The 26905-nt window shown below is 23.3% G+C and overlaps 1 protein-coding gene across 3 annotated transcripts in view; it reads left to right on the top strand.

The window, feature by feature from the left end:
- The window catches only part of LOC114121609 (ankyrin repeat and fibronectin type-III domain-containing protein 1), a 145986-nt gene that overhangs the window by 26535 nt on the left and 92546 nt on the right, over window positions 1–26905 (top strand). For 2 of the 3 annotated variants that reach the window (XM_050210639.1, XM_050210636.1), the window contains exon 4: window positions 20619–20802. The exons of the other annotated variant lie outside the window; for it this stretch is intronic. In XM_050210639.1, coding sequence (XP_050066596.1) covers window positions 20619–20802 — 184 coding nt within the window. The remainder of the gene's footprint in view (window positions 1–20618; window positions 20803–26905) is intronic. 3 annotated transcript variants of the gene reach the window in all.

Below are 26905 nucleotides of genomic sequence, written 5' to 3'. Positions count from 1 at the left end.
GCAAATATTTTTGATGAAAATGAATAATTTATTGTGAATCATAGCCCGAAGGTTTTAGATGAAATTTGTACAGTTGATAAAAGAAAGAAAGCACTATAGCATTAAAAGATTACAATAACAAGCAAATGTTTGGAAATGATTTGAAAATTGGCTTGTCGTCGATATTACTTCCAGTAAATAAATTAATACTGAATACGAATTTAAAAAAAATATATTTTAACATACCTACTTTTACAGTATATGAACAATTACTTTACGAAAAACATAGTGATATATTATTATAATTAATAGATTTATGTTTTAAAACCAGTTATTTAACATAGTTAATTTCACTTATTTAATTTTGTAAGCAGGATTAAATAATTAAAAGTTGTTTTTTACAATGCATTATTACTTAGTTGTTTAGTCGATTTCCACATACTATATTAATACAATCATCACTTTATACTCATAACATCATAGGACACTATCTAAATGTCTCACTTAGAACCAACAAAAAAAAAAAATGTTAATTTTTATAAAACATATTAACCTGTTTGATATAATTTGAGAACAATGAATTTATTAAATACATGTCAGTTGAATGTAGTAGGAGTTAGATTAAAAAAACATGTTTTTAAAACACAACGTTAATATTTTCATTACAGTTTTACTTAGCAGAGATGCAGTCATCATTTTTTTTTAAACTTTAAACATGAAATATATATGTATGTATAAATGTATAATATACTATAATGATTCATAATTTTAGAATGTAGTATAAGTAGAGTTAATATATTTTTATGTTGATTTATTAATAATTATACATAAATTAAGGAATACATATTGATTTTGGGATATATTGTAAAATTAATGAAGACATAATAAATTACTTTATATAATTTTAAATTAGGTATATTGAAAATGTATTTATAATATGGTAATAATATAATACATGCCAGATAATTAAGCTATACTTTTTTTCCCAACAATATTTATTACTATTTAATATGTAAATACAATTATAGACATATGTACGAAGTAGATAATAAGATTTGATCTTATAAGTTCTAGTATAAATTTGAGAAATGCTTTAACTGATATTTCCATAAAGAAAAAGGATTTCAAAGATATTATTACTAAGATACATAATATAAAATATACTTTGTAACTTTATGTTTGATTAAACTGTTTGTTTAGTTAATTAGAACATTAAGATTTATAAAAAAAAAACTATATTAAAGTAATAACTTATCTTCGTAATAAGTAATAACCATGTAATGAAACAAAAAGATAATTACGAAATATTATAATAACTACCTACCTTGTTTTATAAATTATGCTTTACTTATTGGATAGCGGAAAATATATGATTATAATAGCGATTGCTATGCATTAAGTTGGATTTTCGTAAAACTATTATTATAGAAACAACATGATTATAATATTAATTAACTTTCTTCTAATCTTTAATTATATTTTTGTTTGTATCAAGAAATGTAATTATGTCATAAAAATAAAATATCAGTGTGGTAGGAAACCTTGAATTTTTCATGCAAATTATCGTTATTCTTGAAAAAAATTATTTTCATGTTTGAAATTAAAAAAAATGCCAAAATCCTTATTAAAAGACCACGAGTAAAAAGAAAATAATAATTAAATGTTTTTTATTTATCTTGAAAAAGTGACTAACGAATTAAAGTCCGTTTTCAAAATTAAAATTAGACATCTGAAACTGTGTTTTATAAATTTAATTAGTTTTTGGTACTTTTCATATGATATAGTTGAGCTATAGAGAGAAAATATTTAAGTGTGCTCAGTAGGTAGGTAATATGTTATACGCAGGTGCATGCGGAAGCTACTTCAGAGACATAATGAAAATACAACACAAACGTATACTCAACCTTACAAACGTTCATTTTGTACATACAATCCCAGGAAACTTTCAATTGCAATATTGCTAATATCGAACTCCTTGAAAATTGTCTGCTACAGACAGTAGTATATACTGACCATCATACACCACAAACTAAATTTTTTTTAAGTTCGATGAATATATTTTAATTTTACGACATATTATGGTTTCTTAAAGTTGAGAATAATTTTAATAAAGTGATCGTAAATGCGTTTTATTGAATTAGTATCTTAATTTTGACTAAAACATTGATGATTATGACGATTTTCACTATTTAATACTCCGATTAACAAATTTGAATAGTTTGAAGTTAAATAATGTAGACGTCATTGGAATTACTTTGGTAATAATTTACAGACTTCAATCTTGTCATTACCATAAGATACACTATTAAAGGTAAAATTTCAAAATCAACGTATGTAGTAAATTTAAAATTATATATATATTCAAAATATGTATATTAGTATATTACCAGTTAAGGCGTAGTTGTCATTTAAGAGAATTTCCTGTACTTTACCATATAATTATTATTTAAATGTCAACATTGGTGTTTAAAATTATTTCATAAGGTTAAACGTAATTTGGTGTAAGTTGAACATAATTTATTACTCTATAACACCATACTATTTTTATAAATTGGAAATTTTTTTTCTTCTAAGTAATTCAATGAAAACTTATAAGCCAATGTAATTAAATTATATAATGAATTAATGAGTTCATAACAATCATAACATGTTATTACGAACTAAGGATAATAGAAATAAAGTCAAATTATTGTCAATCATTCGCACTGGTCAATCGTGGTTGACGCACTCGTTTGCTGAGTAACGATTAGTATTTTGTGGCAAACCTTAGTAATATATAGTATAGAACAACAACAGTAATAAACATTTTATTGTAGAAGGGAGAGTTCGCAAAATGATGCTATTCATCACCAAACTCAGTCCATGTCGTAACTATATGTCTAGATATAACAGAATGAAAAAAAACGATTTGGATAGACTAAAGTGAACATTTATATAGTGTCCATGTTTAATAAATACGATGATTTAGTTATTAATTATTATAATATATTAACCTATAGTTATGTGGCAATATAATGTGATCTATGCTTTCTATGGAATGAAAATGTGATGTACTGTTGTAACATTAAAAGTGTGTTATTTTTATATAATAAATACTTCGTTAAATATTAAGTTCACAATACTCTAAACCCAGTGGTTTAAAATAAAGATATAAAATACAATGTGCTATAGTATATTATTTTTTATGTCTTGTCTATTAAAATCATTATTAAACCATAAGTTTTATTTTGAAGCGTTTTAAAACGATGATTTTAAACTTTTAGACCTTTTACATTCGTGTGATTTAAATTCCATTAACGAAAGGATGATAATAAAGCAATTTAAATTTTGAGTGCTAATTTTAATGCGATGACGTTGTATAATTTATTTTTGTATAATATTTTGAAATACAATACTTACTGTATAAATTGTGAATTATAAAATAATTTACTATGATTTTTAACTATAATGTCGCAATCATACGAATAATCAATTGATAAATTGATTAAAAACTCTGGTTTTTAATTACTTGTACATATTAGTTTATATTATTCATCAGATCCGAGTGGTTATAGTGATTATACTTTATACTGTTTATACTTTTATGGATAATCATGAAATATTATATAATTATAATTTATAATTTTGAAAATTAAGTTTATAACTGCATAGTATATATTTGCGTAATAAATTTCATAAGAAAAAGACCAAATTCATAATGTCATCGTTAAAATATTACTAAATTATATTTATTTGATAACTGACAACTGTGAAATATTTTTATTTTTTAAAAGCATGTTACGATGTTACATGTATATAATTTAGAGCTCTCAATTGAAAACGTGAATACGTAGTTCATATATACGTGAGTAAAAATTTTATGTTAACATATATCTGCAATACACGTGAATTTACTATCCGCGTTCACGTGTTTCAATGTTATTCACGTATACATGGATTTTATTTATGCGAAATATATAATTATTTATATTACATTTAAAGTGGATTTTGTATAATTATAATTTATTTCATTGTTAAATTAAAATGTTGAGCGGTATTATGAATTTAAAGTAAATATTAAAAATTAAAATACGTATTTTATGTGTTCACGAATTTTTAAACTGCACGGTTTTATAGTTTTGAATGTTAATTTTACACAAATGCGCGAAAGCGTGTACACGTAGATAGGAAGCTATAGTAAATATACTCTAAAAGTAGATGAATACTTGATTTTTATTTGATATTTTTTTGGTGTGTATTGTGTCAAGTTTGAACTATTAGAAGTCTAAATGTTTTGTTGGTTTTAATTCTGAATTGAATGCCACCAAAAAATTACATCAAAAGTACCTACTTCTACTAATATTTAAATACATGCTTTTAATGAAAGCAACATTGTTTGTTAAGAAAAATATTATTTAATTATTTAAATAAAAAAGTTATGAAATTAGCTTAAAACTTAAATATATGTATTATAGTTTGTTGTAGTAAATGAAACTTTATTTTATTTTTTTTTTTTTTGTTTAAGTTTTTAGTGGCAGACTTAATGAAAGTTTAATTGATGTATAAATATTAACTATATTATATTAGTAGGTACCCACTATTATTACTCAATTGTATTTATTAAATAAAATACCATTATAAATACTATTAGTTTAGTATTTAAATTTTCATTTAAATAACGTTAAATTTAAATATAAAATATGGCCGACGTTCAGTATTACTTCGCAGTTCGCACTCCATAATAATATATACTATAAATTATTATTATTATTATCACTATTGAGATTATTCAAAGAAATTATATACACATATATAAATAAACACTCAGATAGATATAAAAAAAAGTGCTAAGTTTAAACAAAATTATAATTCTAAAAGCTTTTTTCGTTTCTTTCGAGTTTATCATTTATTCGGTCAACTTTTTCTAAAATGGTTATCTTTTTTGTTTTTATAAATATATTATATGTTTATAGTTAAATAATATACATTTATTTTTTATTAACTCGAAATATAATTTTTTTTCAGCATATTTTCATTATCACAATTTCATCAAACGCATCTGTTTATTTGTTTGTGATCATATACACTGTTAAATTTAAAAACCGAACAAATCGAATTACACATGAAATTAAAATCATAATTAAATTTGTTGAACAATGATACAACATTATTGTTATATTAATTATTATTTTATTTTGTATATTATTATTAAGGCTAGGATTTTAAAGCATGTGTTTCTTTTTTTATAATTGAGATAGAGATCTAATTTTAATTCATAAATTCGTTTACGTCATTCTGATTCCAAATGAACCGTTTTTTTTTTTTTTGTTTGTTGCTTTTTTCAGTTATTTCAGTTGTAGATATGTTATATGTTTATTATGCTACTCTATTGTAATAATAAAAAATCGAATTAATAAGAATTTATGTAAAAACTCAAAATGCGGAATAATGCTTATATTGGTTTATTATTGTTTTCGTTAACTGTTTGATTATTAAATGTATTAAACGTATAGATTGTCGATTTACATATAGCCTACAGTACCTATAAATGATCAGTGTGCCTATAGCATCGATATTGACCATTTCAAAATGTAAGATTTAGTGTTGTAATTTGAAACCTCTTGTATGAAGTATACACCGATCACTTCAGCGGATGTAGAGAATTCGTTTTCTGTGTTAAATGTTAAATATTCTGTCGGACAATAGAGTCAGTTTCGCTATTGAAAATCAAGGGAAATACACGGTAGTCAATTCTTTTTTTAATTTAAATTAATTTTTAAAAAAAAATTTATTCATTTTATAACTATGTTTTTGTTAATTTTTGTTCCTGCATTTTTTCGTTTTTTTTTAATGAAAAAATATACTCTTTTTTGCTATTTTAAAACAATCGTGTGCTTTTTTTAGCTGCTTATTATACTTTAAAATCCGAGCCATACTCGTTATAGTTTTTTTTTTCTAAATTTGAAATATGGTTTAAAAACTAGTTAAGTAGATTAATATTAATATTCATACATAAAATAAGTTAAGAAAAAAATATAAAAATCACAATAATATAATATAAAATAAGGAAAATATATTACATAATAAAATAACTACATTCACGATTTGAAGTGTATTAAACCAAGATATAGTAAAATATTCGCAGGTAATTATGACATATTATATTTATTAGAGATCGGTGCAATATATAATTTGGCTTTTTTATTACGGTTATTACGTTTATTGATTTTGAAGTTAATTTCATTAAGTAAAGAAATGTGTCATTGATGATTTATTATTAACTAGGTCTTTCATATACATACATTTTATATTACTGATTTCTTCTGTCTTTTAAGGAATTTCAATTTAAAAATTCAAAGGTATAATAATAATTTACTAGAGTGATGTGATCTATAATTGAAATTACTTTTGAAATATAAATAAAAAAAGATTTTTGTTTTGGACATATTGAATAGAGATCAATATTATTATGTTCTCAAGATAACTAAGTTATATTCTGCTTGTTAACGAATAATATACATAAAATAAGGACGTTTTCATTTTAAATGATCATTAATAGTTACTAGAATAATATTGCGCTTTTCAATATCAAACTAGGTTAGAGTTTTATTCTCAATTGAAAAAGGATAGAAATAAATAGCTAAATAAAAATTTGGTACCTATCAAAAATTATTCCTAGATCCTTAATTTGAAAAGTAGAAAGGTTTATTTATGCATACTATATTTTTTCTGGCTAATAATAGAAGTAAAAATAATGAATAAAAAAGTGTAAAATATATGTTATGTATATGTAGGTAATTCAAAAGTCTAACAATAATAACAATAATATAGGCAGCAACGTTGACAGTAGCAATAAACATAATAAATAATGAATAAAGAAAAATATTACATGCGTACTATGGATTCTTCAAGATTTTTAGTTGAGGACTGCTCTCTTGAAATTAGCTTAATTAATTTGATTTTTATATTTATTAATAGAATAATAACCTTAACTACTGTATGATGACTAATATTATTTGGAAAAATCAATATTTTTTAATGTTAATTATAAAATAACGTTTTAATGAATAAACAATATTTTTTTTGTCACTGTTTTACAGTACATCGTTGAAAAATGGGAAAGCACAGAGAATGTTATTGCAATTGTTGTAAAAGCCAAAATTAACTGGGATTTGAGTTTATGTGTGTGTTGAGCCTTCTGTAAGGATATTTGGTAATAATTTTTACTAAAAGGTATATTAAATTTAGCTCAAAAATTAGAAAATTTCAAATTATAAGTATGTAATTTAATAGGTATTATTAAATATATAATGTAAAATCAGAAAAATTAAATACATTATATATTTCTCTGCTTATCTTGTCTATTCATTAACTCGATAATTAATTAACTGTCGACGGTATCATAAAAATGTGTTCTGAGTTACCTATAGTGTTCATTTTCTCCTTGATATTCGATATTTTTGAATAAACTAAAATAGCTGGTAAATTCGATAAACCATGAACTATTTTATATTTTAATTGACACAATAAGTTTATTATGAGACGATTTTGTGTAATTTACAGATTTAATTAGTAAAACCTTCTATACTGTCAATTTGATCTTAAATATCAAAGTTTGTTTATTCTAGTTAGTGGTTTATTTATTATTTTTATTTTTACATTTTGCAAGTAATTTATTATGCATTAGAATTTATATTTTTCTTTCATATATCTATTAAGTTTATTAAACGAATAAAAATTATGAACTATTCATAGCAATAATATAGTATAGGTAAAAACATTTATTTTATAACTTATGATCTATGAATTTAGAATAAATAAAATGTGTGTTTAAGTATTAAATTTGTTTACCCTATTACGGTCAAAATATCTGAAAAATATTTTATGTATGCAATTTATATTATACTTATAGATTTAAGTACAGCACTGGTAAAACATAAAATTAAGAAAACATAATAAGTAGGTTAATAAATAAATAAATAATTAAATAATTTTTTCTAATGATTTCAAATTTTAATTTTGTATAAATAAATATAGAATAAAGTTAATGAATTCTAATAGAAATATTTTTGTATTTGATCATCCATATTTCGTCGATCATTTTATTTATACATTTATACATTAAATTTGATAAGTAACTTTCCAAGCTCATATAATATCTTTTGATTAGCAATCAATACATTTTATTTATTTATTCAAAGGAGACGTCATGTGTGTTTTTAAATTACATACCAAATGAGTTCATTATTCAGATGAAATTGCTATTAAAAATGAAACCTTACAATAATAATAATAACTAGAGATCATGTCACGTGCGTATCTTATATCTTAAAGTTTTATTTAAATTATTTATTTTTAAAGTCGTTGAATTTTTTCACTAGAGTTGTTGCAATATATAATTACAAAAATTTAAAGAATAAATTAAATCTTAAATCGTAATATTTATTATTATTATTTAAATTTACCAAGAGATTAATATTTAATTTCTCCTTTTTACTAAATATAAGAATACACTAATTAAAACCACAATTATTAAAAATAAGTATTAAAATTACTCAAATAACTAGTGAAAAAGAAACTTTAATTATTTTGAATAAAATAATAATGTTTATTTGTTCAAATAACCAAACAATTTTTAAAATACAGAGTATTACAGTATTAGAAATAATTTAGTGACCGTATAATTTACATTTATCGTAAATTAATATTATACTATTTTTATCATACATTTTTTTGTTAAAATTGTTGTTACAAAACATAGGTATATACGATGACTTATAATATTTTATAAATATAATGTAATATAATTTGTAATAACAAGGTATATGTTAACGCATAATATAATATACTAAATATATTATATAATATATACTATGAAAACAAATTATTTAGACTTGATAAAGTAAGTGACTACAAAATTATTAAAAAAAAATATGTATTTAAATAAGTATTGAAATAGATGCATATTCACATATACTTTAATGAATGTTTCATGATGACATAACAAAAACTTATTGATTTTAATAATATTCTTAAGTTTTGCAAAATTTCGATTTTTAATTATGTAGGTATAACTTACAACTCTATATATTTTGGCTGAGTAAGAGAATTTGATGATTATTTAATGGAAAAAATACATATCAGATAACATGTAAATACAAATTAGGTACAGATTAATGTTTACATAATAATATGATTTATGGTACACTTTTTATGCCGAATTCACAATTCGCATGAATTAGAGAGCCTATATAATAATAATATAATATAATATATTATGTTATTATATAGGCTCTCTAGCGTGAATCATGTTGTTTGTTTATTATGGATAACCTCTTATAAACTTCATAGGAGGTCAATATTTTTAATAGAAACCATTATCAATAATAAAACTACCTAATATGTTAATGTATATAATATATTTTTTAAAGTAATAAACGTAAATAAGTAAGCATAACATTGTAACAAGGACTCAGGAAAACTTTTAATTTGTTAATTTATTTTAATGGAGAAAATAATGATTTAATTTATTAATTGATTAATGATTACCTATGAACTGGTAATAAAATAATGTTTTTTTTTAATAAAACTAATTATTGGTGTTTATGATGGCATTATTGTACAAATTATAGTGGCGTTTGTTAAAATGTTTATTATGGTAATAAATTATATTTTGTATCGATTGACGGTTTTAATAATGATATGCCTACTTCAAAATCAGATATTACTTTTCAATATTTATGCAACTAATCTACCTATAGATAATCGGAAACCTTTGATGTATTCCTTTGACCAACAGTAACTTGATTACCTACAATGAGTACTACAAAGTACACATAAACCTTTTTAAGGACATTATGAAGAGATTTAACTTAAAAATAATATATGCAATACATAAATTAATACGTATTATCTATAATATATATTTTATAATTCCATACATGTGCTTTATACAAATTTTTAATGTTATATGCCATTTAATACGCTCCGAGAGAATGTAAATCGAATTAAGCCTAATTTTACTATCAATAAAATTATATATTTATATCAATTTATACAAAATTAAAAATATATACATGTTTTTCAATTTTTTTAAATTTATTTAACAAATTACAAAATGCTAAATTTTTAACTGAAAATTCGTTTAAATTAAAGGTGATATACGAGTAACTATAAAATGTTTTTAATGAGGTATAAAAAGGTCTTAAATTTAATGTATATAAATTTAAAGTTTACATTTTATTCAATAAAATATACATTGAACTATGCGTTTTCTTTACTTCAAAATTGTATTTTATAATCATTAAATATCTAAAATATTTTTATATTAAAGTATTAGACCAAGTTATAAATGTTGAATTATTGATATCAATTTATATTTCTACTTAAATAGAAGGCAAATATTTAATGACCATAATATATATATATATATATATATATTATTAGTAAACTAACAATCTATGCTACATTTATAATGGGAAAATATGATGACAGATATAAAATAATTTTATTTACAGAATACTATGAGGATGGCGGCCATCTAGTGATAGAACTCGACGTGAACCATAATATTATTTATTTTTTTTTCGATATTAGAAAATCTGTAAATATATTTGTGATTATACATTTGTATTGAAAGTAAAAATAATAATTATCTAATAAACCTTGTTTTAGCGTGAATAGTATTTAACGAATTATAATTATTATAAGCCACAAAAACATAAAATGCGAATCTATTGATATAATATTGTGAATGGAATTTTATATCGTTAAAAAACCATAGTAATTAGCGAGTCAAAAATAATTTTAATAAATTTTAGTATTTAAATAACATTACGTACATCAATTTATATGTTTTAAGAAAAGACCAAAAATAAATACGTTAAATAGAATGTATTGAATATTATAATCAAAAATTATTGAAGTAATTCTCAATTCCATATTTGCTATTTTCTAAATGAATTGAAACTATGTGTATTTCTCAAATATTTTATTTACAGTAGGTTATACCACTAGCACAATGGTATGTAAATGCCACTTAACCTTTAAGCTTCTAAAATAACGAATGACATAAATTAATTTTCAATCTCAAATCGAATAGCAATGAAATCTAAAAAAAAAGTAAAGAGTAATATAATACGTGCAATGGACAATAATTATTGTTGACCAATCGACGGTTACAAAATATGTTTTACATGCTAATTGATATTTTAGTGGTATACATGCACTGTACAACAATACGTATTTAGAAAATCAATTAACCTGTTAAATATTTAACTGATTATATCCATTTTTAAACGCGCTACAGTGCATATTATACTCGCTGTAAACGATTGAATTATTTAAACGTTGTCACTTCTGGACCACGTAAAAGTTTTACACGACCTCCGGCATTTCTGTTTTTATATGGGTAGGTAACGAACAAGGTGTTTGAGGTGTTTCATACACGTTCATGTACTGCATGTTTTATGTATTAATGTATATAATATATAATATACGATACATCATCAGTATATTAATAATATATATATGTATAACTATAAATATTATCCGTGATATTCCTCTAGCAAAATGACTCTTTCGTGTTATTTTTTTACCAACTTTTATTTTACGGTGACAAAAAAAAAAAAAAAAAAGCTAGATCATAATAATAAAAAAATACAAAGTACAACGACCTAGTCAGTCCTATTGAAAATAAAAGTCGAACACAGACTCGACACGTCCATCACCTGCATATCGTCCTAATAAGTATATCAATCAAATCGTATACACTTCACTATAGTTAGACAAAAAAATATATAGAAAACAAGTAATCGTATTATTTATTTGCCGTTCTAAAAGCAATTCGAAAACTGAAAGAAATTAATTTTAAATCAGTAACCTATGCCTCTAGTGGTTTCCAGTGTATTTTTTTTTTTTCGTACTGTTGTACTGAATGTAGTAATATCACAAAATGTATAATGCCTTAGTCGTAACAAAAATTTTCTTTTACTTTTATTCTGAATATTGTATGATGTCTGATCCCTGTATATCATTGTAGAACGGAGTATAGTTCGAACTTTGAATGCATAATCAAATGTGTAGTCTAAACGAGATTGACTATCAATTTACAAATGACATATTTTTTCTTTGGCTGGAGATTTGCAAACACCTATTTATTTTTTTTTTTGTTAAAAATCCAATGATTTTAGTAGATACCTACGTATCAATGTCTTATAATATATACCATTAGTACATAATTTGATGGTTGTTTATTATTTTATTAAGAGTTATGGAGGAAAAAAACAGTCGTTGAATTATAAATATTAATTTTATTGAATTTATAGTGTCGAACATATTATTTTTCATGATTTTAAAATTATTTTATTTTTACCGATTAAATGATTAAATGATGAAATTAAACTTAATTTAATAATCTTAATTTATTATATTACATTAAAAATAAATGTACATAAATAAAGTATCGAAGACTCTTACTAATGGAAAAATATGCATTAAACATTGTTGATTTAAATTATCTTACGAATAGAAACAAATGTAGTACCACTAATCATTATTAGGTGTTAACTGTGGTAATCGTCTCAAATATTTATTCTTTGTTCTGTACAAAATATTATATTATGATTTCCTTGCGCATTTTTTGCTCACTCGATGTCATATTATAATTTATTTTTCAACCATGCTTAAAATTTGTTTCGTCAAATCATCAATAAAAATAAATTTATTAAAACTATTATAATATATACCTATTTTACAAAAACTGTGAGCGATAAAAAAAAAGAAATAATAATAATGTAATAATTTATTTATAAATAAATAAACTTTTTGCTCGCTGGTAGTACCTAATTTAAATGTTCTATAAGGTGTATTTTTGGATAAAAATACTTTTCAATTAATAACAAATACGATGTATTAATCGAATATATAATTATACATTTAATGTTACTGATTTAATGTATTACATTTTCAATAATACATTAATGAGATGGAAAGGCATATGAATGGTATTATTTACGTAATACAGCACACTGTATAAACTGTTTGCATATTAAACATAATATATTATTATAAATTCAAATAAAAATGATTCATACTATATACAATAATTAATCAAATATATTATGTATTAATTATGTGTAATAAATTAAATAAATAAGTTTATAATATATAATAAAGTTTATATTTATTATGCTACTATAAATTATAATTTTTATAATAATGTAAATTAACCTGAACCAGCTGATACATCATATTATGTGTAAACTACCAAGGTACTCTTAAATGAACCATAAATCACATTTGCTGAATTTAACTAAATCATGTAAAAATATCTTAATTATGAGTTTAAAACTAATACTTATGTCAAATAAATGAGAATTTTGTTGTCAAAATATGTATGTTTAATTTATTAAAAATAGTATGAATAAATAGAATATTAAATAAACATTAAACTATATATTACTAAATTAGATAATATTAAAATAAACTATGACACATTTTGCTAATACAACATTTAAAAAACTTAGTTGTTTAATTAATATTTAATAACATGTATACGTATCTATTACATATACATTTTATTTATTTAAAACAATATATTATGCTTGTATAATTACATAGCTGCGTAAAACGTTTAGTTAATATACGATGTAAGTATATTATTAAAATTAGTGTTCATACAACTAATCATACATTTAATGTAGTTATAATTAATTATTGTTAACGACTATAATATGTTATTACGTTCATTATACTACACAATTTATAATTGTCAACCAGTTTATATTGTATAGATCATAATTCACAATATCATGAGCAATACCCTAAAGTTTTCCATTAAATAAATCAATTTAGGGTTTATATTATGCTACGAGTATAATATTTCGAATAGTTATTTTTAGTATTATTATGGTAGAATAAAAATAGGTCGAAAAATTAACAATTAATTTATGAACAATTAAGGCCTTGCGCTGAAATAAAATGCTTATATTTTAGATTATTTAATTACAGTCTATAAGAAGGAATACTAGTATATATCAGGTATCACTCATTAATATTTTAACAGGGTCGCTTTAGAAATTTAGGAAGTTTTTGGGGCACATCAAAATTGAATGTATATGATTATCCAGAGAAACTTAAGTTAAGAATAAAAAATAAAATCAAAATTAATAAAAATCGCCAACAATAAAAAAAATATATATATTTAAAAATTCGCTTTTGTGGGCTAGATGAAGTTCATCTATGTACCACTATTTAGTGATCCCTAGTATATACTAACGTTACAAAGACTTTACCAGGTAATGTAAAGGGTAATTCCTAAAGGAATGGTTGGTAAGTGCCACTATGTTCCTGCGGGAAGGTCTATAACCTGTTTGATTAGATTTTCAGGTATCTATGTTTCAATTCTGACCAACTAAAACATCTTACGATTTTTTATTAGGTGTTTCATATATGGACACAAACTAGTAGTTGTCCCTCTCCCCCCCCAAAAAAAAATTGATCATTCTTTAAAAAAGTTAGGTACTTAAAATAACATCATGATATTTATACTGCTATAATAAAATAGAAAAATATCTGAATACTTATAAGAATAATTTATATTATACTAAATACTTATATTATGTTACTATGTATATCATAATTAACTATAACATATTTATTTATGGAAGGCACTGTATAATTTATAATAATGAATAGTTGGACTAATATCAGACCTTTTTGATTAATATTAATTGATTTATTTGTACGGTATATTATTTATTTAGAACTAAGTTCTCAAACTACGCATTTTGTGGTTGTAAGCCTAGAAAATATAGAGTGCAGGTGGCTTTCTTAAAAATAAATGAGTTCGTTGTCACGACGGAGACAGTTGAGAGAATACAATCAATACATCCGTAAATATATATCCGTTAATAGGTACTTATTAGTATAAACCTATAGTACTATTAATACGAAAACATTCTAACAAAATCAATTAACTCTATTATCTGTGGAACGATAATCTGCAAATGAAAAAATAAAATGTTTTTTTTCTTGCATAGAGTTTAAGACCATTGTTGTCATATATTTGATATATTTGTACTGGTCAAAAATCTAAACGATTAACTACAATTCCTTTTGTCAGCATAAACTATTTAGTTTATTTTATATATTATTAACTTTCTTTAGAGTTTTAGTGATTTAAATTTAATTACAAATCGAAATTGATAAGCCAATATAATTAATAATCGATTGCATTTAACTTTGGATTCATAAATTACGTATATGTATAGTTATAGATAAAAGTATACTAGTGATCATTCTGTTTTCAGGATTTAAATTTGGTGAGTATCAACAAATCTAAATAATTTCGATTTTTTTTAATAAGTGTATAATACTTTATTTGCATTTTTCGTTTATCAAATAACTCGATTATAATTTATGATAGCAATGCTTTCATTATCGTCCAGACTTCAAGTTTTATAAAATTTGAATCCTCGATTAAACGAATTCTTAAAGAATATTATAGTTATTTGATTTCTATCTAGTTAAGAGAAAATTATAAATCAGAAATTTCGAAAATCCTAAATGTTTTCCCAGTTAACTATAGGAACATTTTTACAGTTTAAGTATTACCCCTTTTTCATAGAAAATCGTATAATCTAAAACGTTTATTCTGTATCGTTTAAAACATGGAGTAGCATCAGAACGCTGATAATACTTATTTCAAAAAAGAACGACAAAGTCAAGTCAGCTTCACTGAACTTCACACACTATATTAAGTTCGTCACATGAGCGGTAACCTGTTTTGCACCTTGCAATACGTATTTGTAAGTCCGTATTCCCCAAGGAACCGGCATTTGGCGTCCAGCAGGCAACAGCCATACTGACACACGGCCGTAAATCTACCGACAGATTTAACACCGTTCTGATAACTTTAGTAAGCTCTCACAGGCTTAAACTTTTTGATACACGCTTTGCTGAGAACCTATTGGCTGATCTAGAAACTTTAAAAAAAGAAACAGAAGAACAGGATTCGATGAAAAGCCTTGAATGTGAAAAGTTATTCAATCAGACACTGATACTACAATTTTTACCAACTTTCAATGGTCGAATGTAAATGTGATGTAATTTTTAAAACGTTTGGGTTTTTATTTTATTTTCAAATATTCAAAATTTATTATATAAAAACGCCTATTGGAATTTTACAATAACTATAACAATTATTTTTCGAATTTAATGATTGCTCTATTTTTAACAATTAAAGATTTTTATTTTTATCTGTCTTTGTCATTAAAATATTTTTCACCATAAATTGAATCTTATAACGAAATCGTGTTCTGTAAATTGTAATAAGCGAGCTTGAGTAATTTAAATAAGTACATTTAATTTATATAAGTTTAATGGTACTCCTTTTTATTTTTCTTGTATTAAAATAATAAACTATTTTGAAAAAAATAAAAAGTCATAAAATTAATTCATTTTTTATACGAAAAAAAATTATTACACCATCCGCCACTAAAATAATAGTACCTACATTATGTTTGATATGTTTCATTTAATATAGACCCTCTTAAAATGACAATGATATTTTATATTCGCTGAGATAAAAGGATTGCCTGCTTCAGAAACTATTATTATATAGTGTATAATGTTTTAAGAGCTAAATATTGTTCACTTTGTAACTACTACTTCTATATAGCTTTTAGTTTTGTAGAATTAATATGTATTTTGAACGAGTTCAACACAAGATAAATGTAAATATTAAAGTATATTACATGCCAGTTTTATTTATTTGAACAGTTATGTTTTGTTCACAATGCAATTAAAAATCAATTTTAAAAGTTTAGACCATTTATGATAAAAAATAAAATTATTTTTTATTATTTACAGTACTGATTTGCTTTAAAGTTTTGATAGTATTTAACCGTATAGTAACATTTTTTTAACCCAAAATCATACCGTAATAATACTATTACAAACTAATAATTAATAAATTTTAATATTTACTGATTAATTTAAAATAAGTTTAAAAAAAAGTTCTTGGTTAGTTGATAATTATTTTCTATTTTATTATAATTATGTATACTGTTATATTGTAAGCTATAATCTATTTTGTATTAATCTATCTTAATTCTTACTTATTTAAATTTATTTAGATACTATTTTATTAAATCAATTTAACTAGTAAATATAATTTCAAAAAGAAAAAATTATATGATTTTTTTTTTTTAAATGATTCATACTGTAGCCATTAAGTGAATTTTATGACTTATGACTTGTAAGAATTATTATACACCTTGAATAAAAATTAATTAATATGGGAAGTATTTGAGTACTAAAATAGTTCTATAATTTGAAAATTAAATGATTTATGACTATTATATACTTTGAAAAAAGTTGTTTGCCGTTAAATATTTTTAAGTACCTACATAAATTGATAAATAACATATTTGAACTTATCTTTTATAGGTATTATTCGTGATTAATAATATGTACAATACGCATTTGTTAATTAACATCATGGTATTTCAAAATATGATCTGTGTATATCTATACCACTATGAATAGTTATACTAATAATAGTACAAAGAGTTCACAGCAACGTGAACGCAGTGTCATTCATATTATCTAAAATTTGATTAACGGATCGTTCGCTAAAATTATTAGTGCTGGTTGATTTATTGTATCGGTTTTAGGGGCATCCGTGTGATTTTTCCATAAACTTAAAAGTGGCTGATATTATGTATACTTTAGATTCCTAAGAGATGAATACATTGCTTTTACAATAATTATGTGTATTTATCTTTATTTTTTAAATTCTGAGCGGAGCGATGGATGTATTGATTTTACAATGATGTGTGTGTGTTTTTCTTTTTGTCTGTATACACGAAAAGTAGTTAAACGAATTTATCGATTATCATCTTTGAGGGCAGTTTCGGATAAAACATTGGAGCTAGTTTGTGCGCAAGGTTAGGTCAAAATAAAAAAACTATTAGAATTTTTCAAACTATTCGAGAAAAATAAACAAAAAAATTAAGGAATTTATAGCCAAATCCATTGATTTTGTTTTTTTGATGAAATTCAAATATGAAATACCAAATGGTTATATAAACATTTTCAGTACATAATATATTGTATTATGTATAATAGTAATTTTCGATTTATTTTTATAAATACTGATAAAAAGTTTATGAATGGTTAAGAATACTTGATAATTAAATAAAAGGCTCCAAATAAGTAGTTTATTACTCAATTTCGCAACCTATACCTATAAAAAAATTAAATGTTTTTTAAGGCATAAAAATATGTAATTGGTTAGAATTCTTAAAAATGTATTATAAGATCCTATACATAAATTATTCTTGTATCTGTATACAATTTTTATAATATTTATGCACTTTTTTTTATACATTTTGAACTTTATAGTTAATGTATTCTTGAGCTAAATTATCCAAAAATTATAAAAGAAACAATTATTATCCATCGTCGAATGAAGAGAACGATCCAAATTAGTTTTAAGGAGAATATGTAACAATAGTTTTAAAAAGATAAATATTTTTATGCTTCGAATTTAAAAATGTATCGTTTATAATATTACTTAAATAATGATTCATTATAATTAAATATATATTTATATAATATTTTATTTCATATGATCACATATTAAAATAAATAATATATTTAGATATGTTTTTAATATTTTTTGAATGTGAGGACACTTATTTATTAATTTATCATAGTTCTTAAGATGAACTTTACCGGTAAAAAGTTATTATTTTCTTTACATAATTATATTTTAAATGTATAGGTATTGTTAAAATTAAATATTAGTAATAAATTACTGATAAGTATTAGTATTAAATATTAATGGTAATAATAAATTTTATGTAATTCCCTTTGTTGTTATTGTACTTTACGTTTAGTGTTGTGAGTATTAATATTAAATTGACATATTGTAACCATACTTAAATGAAACGACATTCTTTGTGCTGTATTGGAAGATGTGTTTTTTTCGATATTTCAATTCTGCAAAGAGTTGTGGATATTTTTAAAAGAGATTTCTTAGTCACGCGTGTATTATGTAGCACAGACCCATTGTTTATTAGTTTACAATTATACATGAACGAATCACACAAACGACAAAACGTCTGGGATGTAATATTATATAATATACACATTATACATGTGTGTATATTATAATTAATGTTATAATATAATTTTTACAGTTACGACAGTCCTGTATACTTTTTTTTATTTCGTATTACACATAATGTGCCCTACTGTGCATAATTTTAGTCATTAGATGTATACATATTAAATGATCTATTTTCGATCTTTCAAAAAAAAAAAAAATGAAGGTACCTGTCTTGTGTATAGTATAAAATAAACATAGATTCTATATATACCAATATGATGTGAAATATTATGTGAACATGAGCTTTTGTATACACGATACATTATTAGTTATTACATAATGATACAAGAACACAAATAATAATTAATAATAATAATAACACATTTTATTTAGAAAAATGTCTTAAATCATTATAATAATATTAAATTGTTGTGAATATAAAATAGATATTTTGCCACAGGGTCGATGACAGGCTTGTATAATATATATTATTTGTGGCATTATGAGATATTATGCTGTCTTAGTATAAGGTTCATAGTTTTATTCAACTTATCGGCCATTTCCTAAACAATAAAAAAAGCAAATATATAAAAACAAAAACATTTTTACGGGATCTTAAAAGTTTTTACTTATATAGTTAATAGTTATATTATATTATAGTTATACGTTTTATTATATGCAATGACATTTTTGATTTATTATTAAATTGTTGCTATATTATTTATTTATATTATAGATCTATTTTAACAGTAAAAGTGTATACCTATTTTACTTTCCTGTGTAATTGAAGAAAAACAAAATATAATTAACATAACTATAATACAATAATATAATTACAAATTAATGTACATGTATGATTATAATATTATAAACATACATGCAATTACCTACTTACATAATAGTAATACAATTAAAAAACTAAGATTCTATGTAAAATTTTACTTATAAACTATAAAATAGGTATAGATGACACATATTATTTAAGTTGCTCGATTCTCGGTAATTTTAATTTGTATACAATATATGTTTCTAATCTTTTAATACAATTCAATATTGATATCTGAAGTGTACTAGGTAATGTAAAGTTCAATTTATGAATCAGTTGATATCACAGAATGTTGTGATAAACATATTTTATTGTGTTAGTGCCGTTAAAGGTAAAATAATAAACTTGAATTTTATTAAGAAAAAAAAATCCGTGTGATTTTAATAAAACGTCCTCGCAACCATACAACGGATAGCACTATATGAACTTTTATGAACTAAATAGGTTTTTTATATTAAATTGTATCACAGTTAAACTTTTAATAAGTCCCGCATCTACTGCAAAGTATATACAACACTGAATACAAGGATATATTTGATTAAATAATAACTGGTTTGATGTATAGAAGATAAACATATTTGACATGTATTATGGTCAAAAAGAATTAATAACATTTACGTTCGAACAATGTTGCTGTTTTTTAATTAAATATAAATACTATATAATTTATAATAAAAAGTTTGAAAATTTTTTTAAAACTATCTTTTTTGTTTTCAGGTAATTTTGGCGCTAAGAAATCTGTTAAGTCCTCGACAAATGTATTCCGTTCTCCGTGCATCAAATTCTCTCCGGTTGCATCGCCTAGCAAGTGTGGAAAACCTAACAAACATCAAAACCATAACGTAGCTAACCGCCGTCGGAGCAGTGACGAAAAAGATACGCGAACTGTATATTTAAACGAGTATGATCATATTTTTTCTCGATTTGTTTTTAGTTTCGAACACGACGTGTGGTTATTAAATCGTATGTTATATTTAATATTAATATTATACGTTCTTTTACGACACTCACGATTTGAAATCCACCTCGTGCTTATCATCTGTAATTTAGTTATATTGAAACTACATTCCCTGCTCCTAAAATGCAATACACCTCCAATAATAGCACCTTTACTAGACGAACACGTACAAATATACAATACAAAGACAGAAGGTTTATCACACTTGGAAAATAAATGGCGTATTGTTACTTATTATATATGTAGGTATAAGAAAACTCATTTTATATCGCGTAAGATGTGTTTCTGATTTAATTAAATAAACTATATTGAATCTTCTATAACTTTTATAATCCTTATACTATAGAGTTCTCTAAGACTTTTACATTTTCGTGTCAACTTATAACCCTATATAGATAAACATTTATCAAATTATATTTATATGGTTTTAGGAAGTTGTAATTAATATAATAAATAGTAAAAATAATATTATTTTTGAATTATTCTCATTAAAAATAAATAGGTTTGATAAAAAAAATCAGCGTTTTTTAAATATTCATAATTTAAATAAGAATAAAAATAAATGCTAAATCAATTTCAATATATTATTGTATATTATATCTGCTGTGATATTTTTATATTTTTATCACGTGGTTTTCTAGTGAGCGGATATTTTACACTATCCTAGAAAACTTTGCCTTAAATTTGAAAATTCCACCTCCATTATGAGATTAAATGTTAGAATTTTTTTTTATTCACTGTGTGACCTATCTATCTAACATACTATAGTTTTTTCAAAACAAGTTAGGTTTATCTTTATATTCAAAACGTCTGCTATGAACGAAATTAAACTTACACTAACGAATGATGACTATAAAAATAGTAAAATTTTTCAATAATAAAATTTGTTTTTAATTTGACTAAGGTAAAAAATATGTTAAAAATTGTATACTAAATTATTTTATTTTATTATATTTCTTCACATAAATTTGTCAAACAATTATAATTTAACTATAAAAAATAAAATCTAATCTTAATTTTTGACATAGTCATGAATGCATTATTATTCACGCAGTTGTATGTAATAATTTTGATAATTAAAAATCACATTAATAGACACAATAATATTTAATATTTAATTAAGTATAAAGATTTTCAAGTTAATTTATAATTATAAATTTTATAGAAAACTGTGATGACCGAAAAGGCAACTGTATATTTTGACCAAAAGTGTCACTGGTCGAAAAGGGAAAGGTATATTTTACTCGAAAAGGGTGAAACCCAAATCTTCTTTGACTTATTTTTTACCTGTCTCTTTTGATGTAAATTTACATTTCACTAAGGCAGAATTTATTGGTGTTTAAAATCTAGTTAAATCAATAGCTACAAATCCAAAAATAAAGTATAGCTCTATATATTCATATTATTAAAGAACTTTATCGTAAAATAACTTTTAGACGTTTAGCTGCACAGTTTTGTTATTTAGGTGAGCAAGGTTATTATTCTATCTACCATCATTCATTTAACGTTACCTTATGGCTTATTGTATAATGAAAAATTACTCTTTATTAACTCTTATTAAATTAAAACTAATAAAAATATTCTTACATATTTATAACCATGTTCTAAATATGAGATAATATTAAAACTATTTTTCCTGAAAATAGAATTTGAGAAATTTCGAGTAGAATACTACAATTGAGCACTTACCACATATCAGTGCACTAGTATTCTTCTATTAATATTTTTATTTATTGTATTTGAATATATTTTTTTCTTATTTGAGAGTATTGTGTTAGTAAATTGATTTTCAGCGATTCTCTTTTATAACATATGTAATATGTATGTAATATAATAATGCATGCTAGTCGATGTGTATTGTTATAAAATCATGATAATAAAGAAAAACTAAAACTAAAAATCTAAAATATATTATAAATAGATAATTTATTTAAAATAAATTAAAAATATACATAATCTGTAAAAATATTTTCCATCAGAAATGAAAGTTCAATGAATAGAGAGTAAATTTAAAAGTTATTCAATTATTCAAATCTGTCTCCATTTTCAATTGTGTCATACATTGTCCAAATTTTTCCACTTATACACTTTTTAATAAACATTCCTACATCGAAAAAAAATTTATTTTTCTGGGCAGATACACATACTTATGCAACATTTTCATATTTAAACATACTATTTATATTTAAGTAGAACTATACCAACATAATACTAATATAATACTAAAATTCGTTAAAATATTGATTTTGTATATTTAATATATTATAGGTATATCAAAAGTATTCGATTTGAATATAAAATCCTTTATCGAATAATATATAAAGTTTTATAAAGGTGGTAATGTGGTATTGAAATATTTGATTATCAACAAGGAAATTCAATTAAATCAAATTACTCGTAAATGTTTAAATATTCAATTTAACTTAACCATTAGTCTGTATTATATTATGTGTAGAAAATGATTTCTGAATACCTGTATGGCCTATTTGGTTATAAATGAAATATATGCAAAGTCATCTTTTCCAGAAGTAAACATACATAATGAATTATGCATAATAATATTATATAATATGATTTATTGCTGATTATCGTTCGTACAAATTTGTTTTGACATAAACATAACTAACTTTTGCATTATTTATTAAACATATTTGAATAATCAACACAATTTTAATTGTGAAACTTAAAAAACAAAACAAAAATCAATTTATGTTAAAACCACAATTATTATCATTAAAAATTATGATTTATAAAAAAAAGTCATGAAATGTATAGAATACAGTTGTAAATACTTATTTCTCATTGTAAATTATAAACAACTTACTAAACGAAAGTTCAAACAAAATATTTAAATGTACACTTAATTTAGTACATAAATTATATTGTAAATTAATAATTTTAACTCGATTATTAAACAAAAATGTCTTAACTAAACGAGCAGTACCTAACATACACATTTTAAAATATATTATAAGATAATATCCTGGTCTCTGGATAACGATTACATAATTTAATTTCAAATATTTATTTTATTTAATTACCATAACCAATAAAAATACATTATTTACGATTCGTTTATATCATACACAAGAGATTCAATGAATACACCAGTATAAATATCCTCCAAAATACCTACCTCGGCATTTGAATAAACCAAATCTATAGGTTAAACAATATCTAGGTTTTTAATGTATTTATTCATTAGTGTCTGGCACACATATTCTTGGTTAACCTGGTCAAGGTGTTATTCTAATCATATGGAAATAAGTATTTTGTACTAAAAGTAGAATTTGTTAAATAGTAATAAGTAGCCAGTAGGTACTAAAAGATGAATTTAATTGTCGATTCTTAGCCACATCGCGTGAATAACGTATTCACGCAATCAATAAATACGTACCTAAATCGTTTTAGTAATAATAAAAAATTATGTTTTCTCGGAAATACGTATTTTACGGAGAAATGCACGCTTAAGTTAAGTTAGGATAGGTCGCTTGGCGTATTCTTATTACAAGGCACAATAGTTATTATCTTGTTTGCTCTAAACAGACAAAACCAACGTTTATTTTTATTTTACCCAGGGAAGGTACTTAAAATTTGTAAAGCAAAATTGGTCAGGTTATTTATGTATAAAAAAAACCATAATATAACAGTAAATGTTTAATAATTATAAGTTAAGTAAAAATTATTATTTTATTTCTTGAAAAGCAATTCTAATAAATAATAATCTTGAAATAGAGAAAAAAGTACACTGAACCAATAATTATCATAAAATAAATTGCTCTGAAATTTGAGTTAACTATAATAAATACAGTTCAGTAAAATAAAAGTAATGCATTACATATTTATTTAATATTAATTAAAATATTTCAAAATAGATCATGTATTAGTTAAATATTAGTTGGATTTCGTTGTTTTTACTATTTCAGTATATTATATATATTATACGACTTAATCAAATTTAATGATTACAGAATAATAAATTTGATATCGTAATTTGAAAAAGAAAAGAGAATTATAGGTGTACGAAATACAAGTAAGAGGATGTGTATTCATTAATCATTAGTAGTATACCTCTGAAAAACAAAGTGAAAATTGCGCTGTTTAAATTCATGAAAATGTATTTTCTTATTTTCTGTATACAGATATTAATTAACTTATAAACAATACTTAACTATAGTTGCAACTATTGTTATGCAAATCTATGAATTTCAAATACATACAATAGCACAGTAATTTAAATATCTGAAGTGAACATAAACCGTATGGTATTTTAGTATTTACATTATCAAACGAATTTCAAATTTACTTTTATTGATAAAACAAATAAATAGAATAAATAAATATATGAAATTGAATTTATTTAGTTATTTATCTTACACATAAAAATAAAAGGTTTTAGTAAAATAAGAATAATATATAATATTTAAATTAATCTTCAGATCATTTTTTTAAATTTTCTTATTACCTATTCCGCTATATCCAAAGTTAAGTTTCTTTTGCAAGTAACAACATTTTTATTTTTTCTCTTCTTTATCACATATTTATAAATTATCACTCATAAATCTGTATTACATTATATTACAGATTATATTAGGTATATTTTTTTAAAATAAATTTATCTACAAAGTATATAATATGTGTTAAATAAGTAATTATTTAAACTGTTTTTAAATATTGGGATAATTTAAAGACCAATTGTTTATAAAATTACTTTAAATAGGTGTACTACGATAGTTAATATTTCACAAAATCTAATTTCATTACAGTTAATTTTAAAAATAAAAATCTCATCATCTTAATTTGTTGATTGAAAGATTTTTTAATTAACATTAACCTCATTGATGTGCTTATAACTATCTTAAGTATACATTACATTTTCTGTGCGAATATTAATCGTAGTGTACAAATTGCTTTTTTTTTCATAAAACAATGCGCCTTATCTTATAGAATATATACTATCGTCTGTAAAAGTGTGAGCTTTTGTTACAAACGAAATACTTCTTATCAAATGACACAAGGTTAAAAAAATAAATAGTTAATTAAACAAAAAAAAAAAAACACAAAACACTAAAAATGGAACGAAACATAATAATTAATGAATTTTCATCATAAAGTTTTGTTTTTCGCAATAGATCTCATAAATTTTTAGTTCTGAAATGCTTTATTACATTTTGTATTGTCGAATAACAGAAAAGATGTATATATTAATTAGTCGAGAGTACTAAGTACTACGGAATTACATCCGTTGTATTTATTGACTTTCAGTTTGTACGCGTATTCGAACATTTCTATACAACACGTGCGACTGAACTAAGTTTATATGTCGTAGACAATGTCGTGTAGTGATATATTGAGTATAAGGTGTACGACGACGCGAAAATAAAACTTGCGCGCGGAATATTTAATTACGACGGAACATGGTCGTTTTTGGCTACGATAACTGCCGCCTCGTAGTAAGTATAGATACGTTTTGCTAAAAGATCAGCGTTAAGTAACCTGCCGTGTATACATCCGGTCATCTCGCTTATTTATTATACACAAATAGGACATAGGTACCTCTTAAGCCGTGTGACGTGCGCGGTAAAACAATTCAGCGATCGGTGTCCGATAATGGGAAACTAGATACGAATCGCCAATGAGGACTGCAATAATAACGAAATCTCGTTTTAGGTCCGGCGAATTTCTAAAAAGAAATAAATCAAAGGATTTCGATATAGATTTATCACGTGCACAATATACCTATATTAAGTGTATACATTACGGCGGCGATCAATAGTTTCGCGAGAAAATGATAAATCGCCCGTAAATAAAACATTTCAAATGTCCACGATACTGATCGATGGCACTAACAATGTATCCCGCGTGTGCACACGTGAGTGCGCGGCACGGCGGTAAAAGGTGGTGCGATCGGCGAGGAAAATGTTATACATTTATCTTGTACAAACCAAAACACACAACGCACAATATAATGTGAAGAGTAATCGGCAATGGCCAATAAGTAAAACGCCAACACAGCGTTATAGCCGAAATGGCGTGTTGTCGACAA

Source organism: Aphis gossypii, chromosome 1 (genome assembly GCF_020184175.1).
Source record: "Aphis gossypii isolate Hap1 chromosome 1, ASM2018417v2, whole genome shotgun sequence".
NCBI lineage: Eukaryota > Metazoa > Arthropoda > Insecta > Hemiptera > Aphididae > Aphis > Aphis gossypii.
This window is presented reverse-complemented; position numbering and strand designations above follow the sequence as displayed.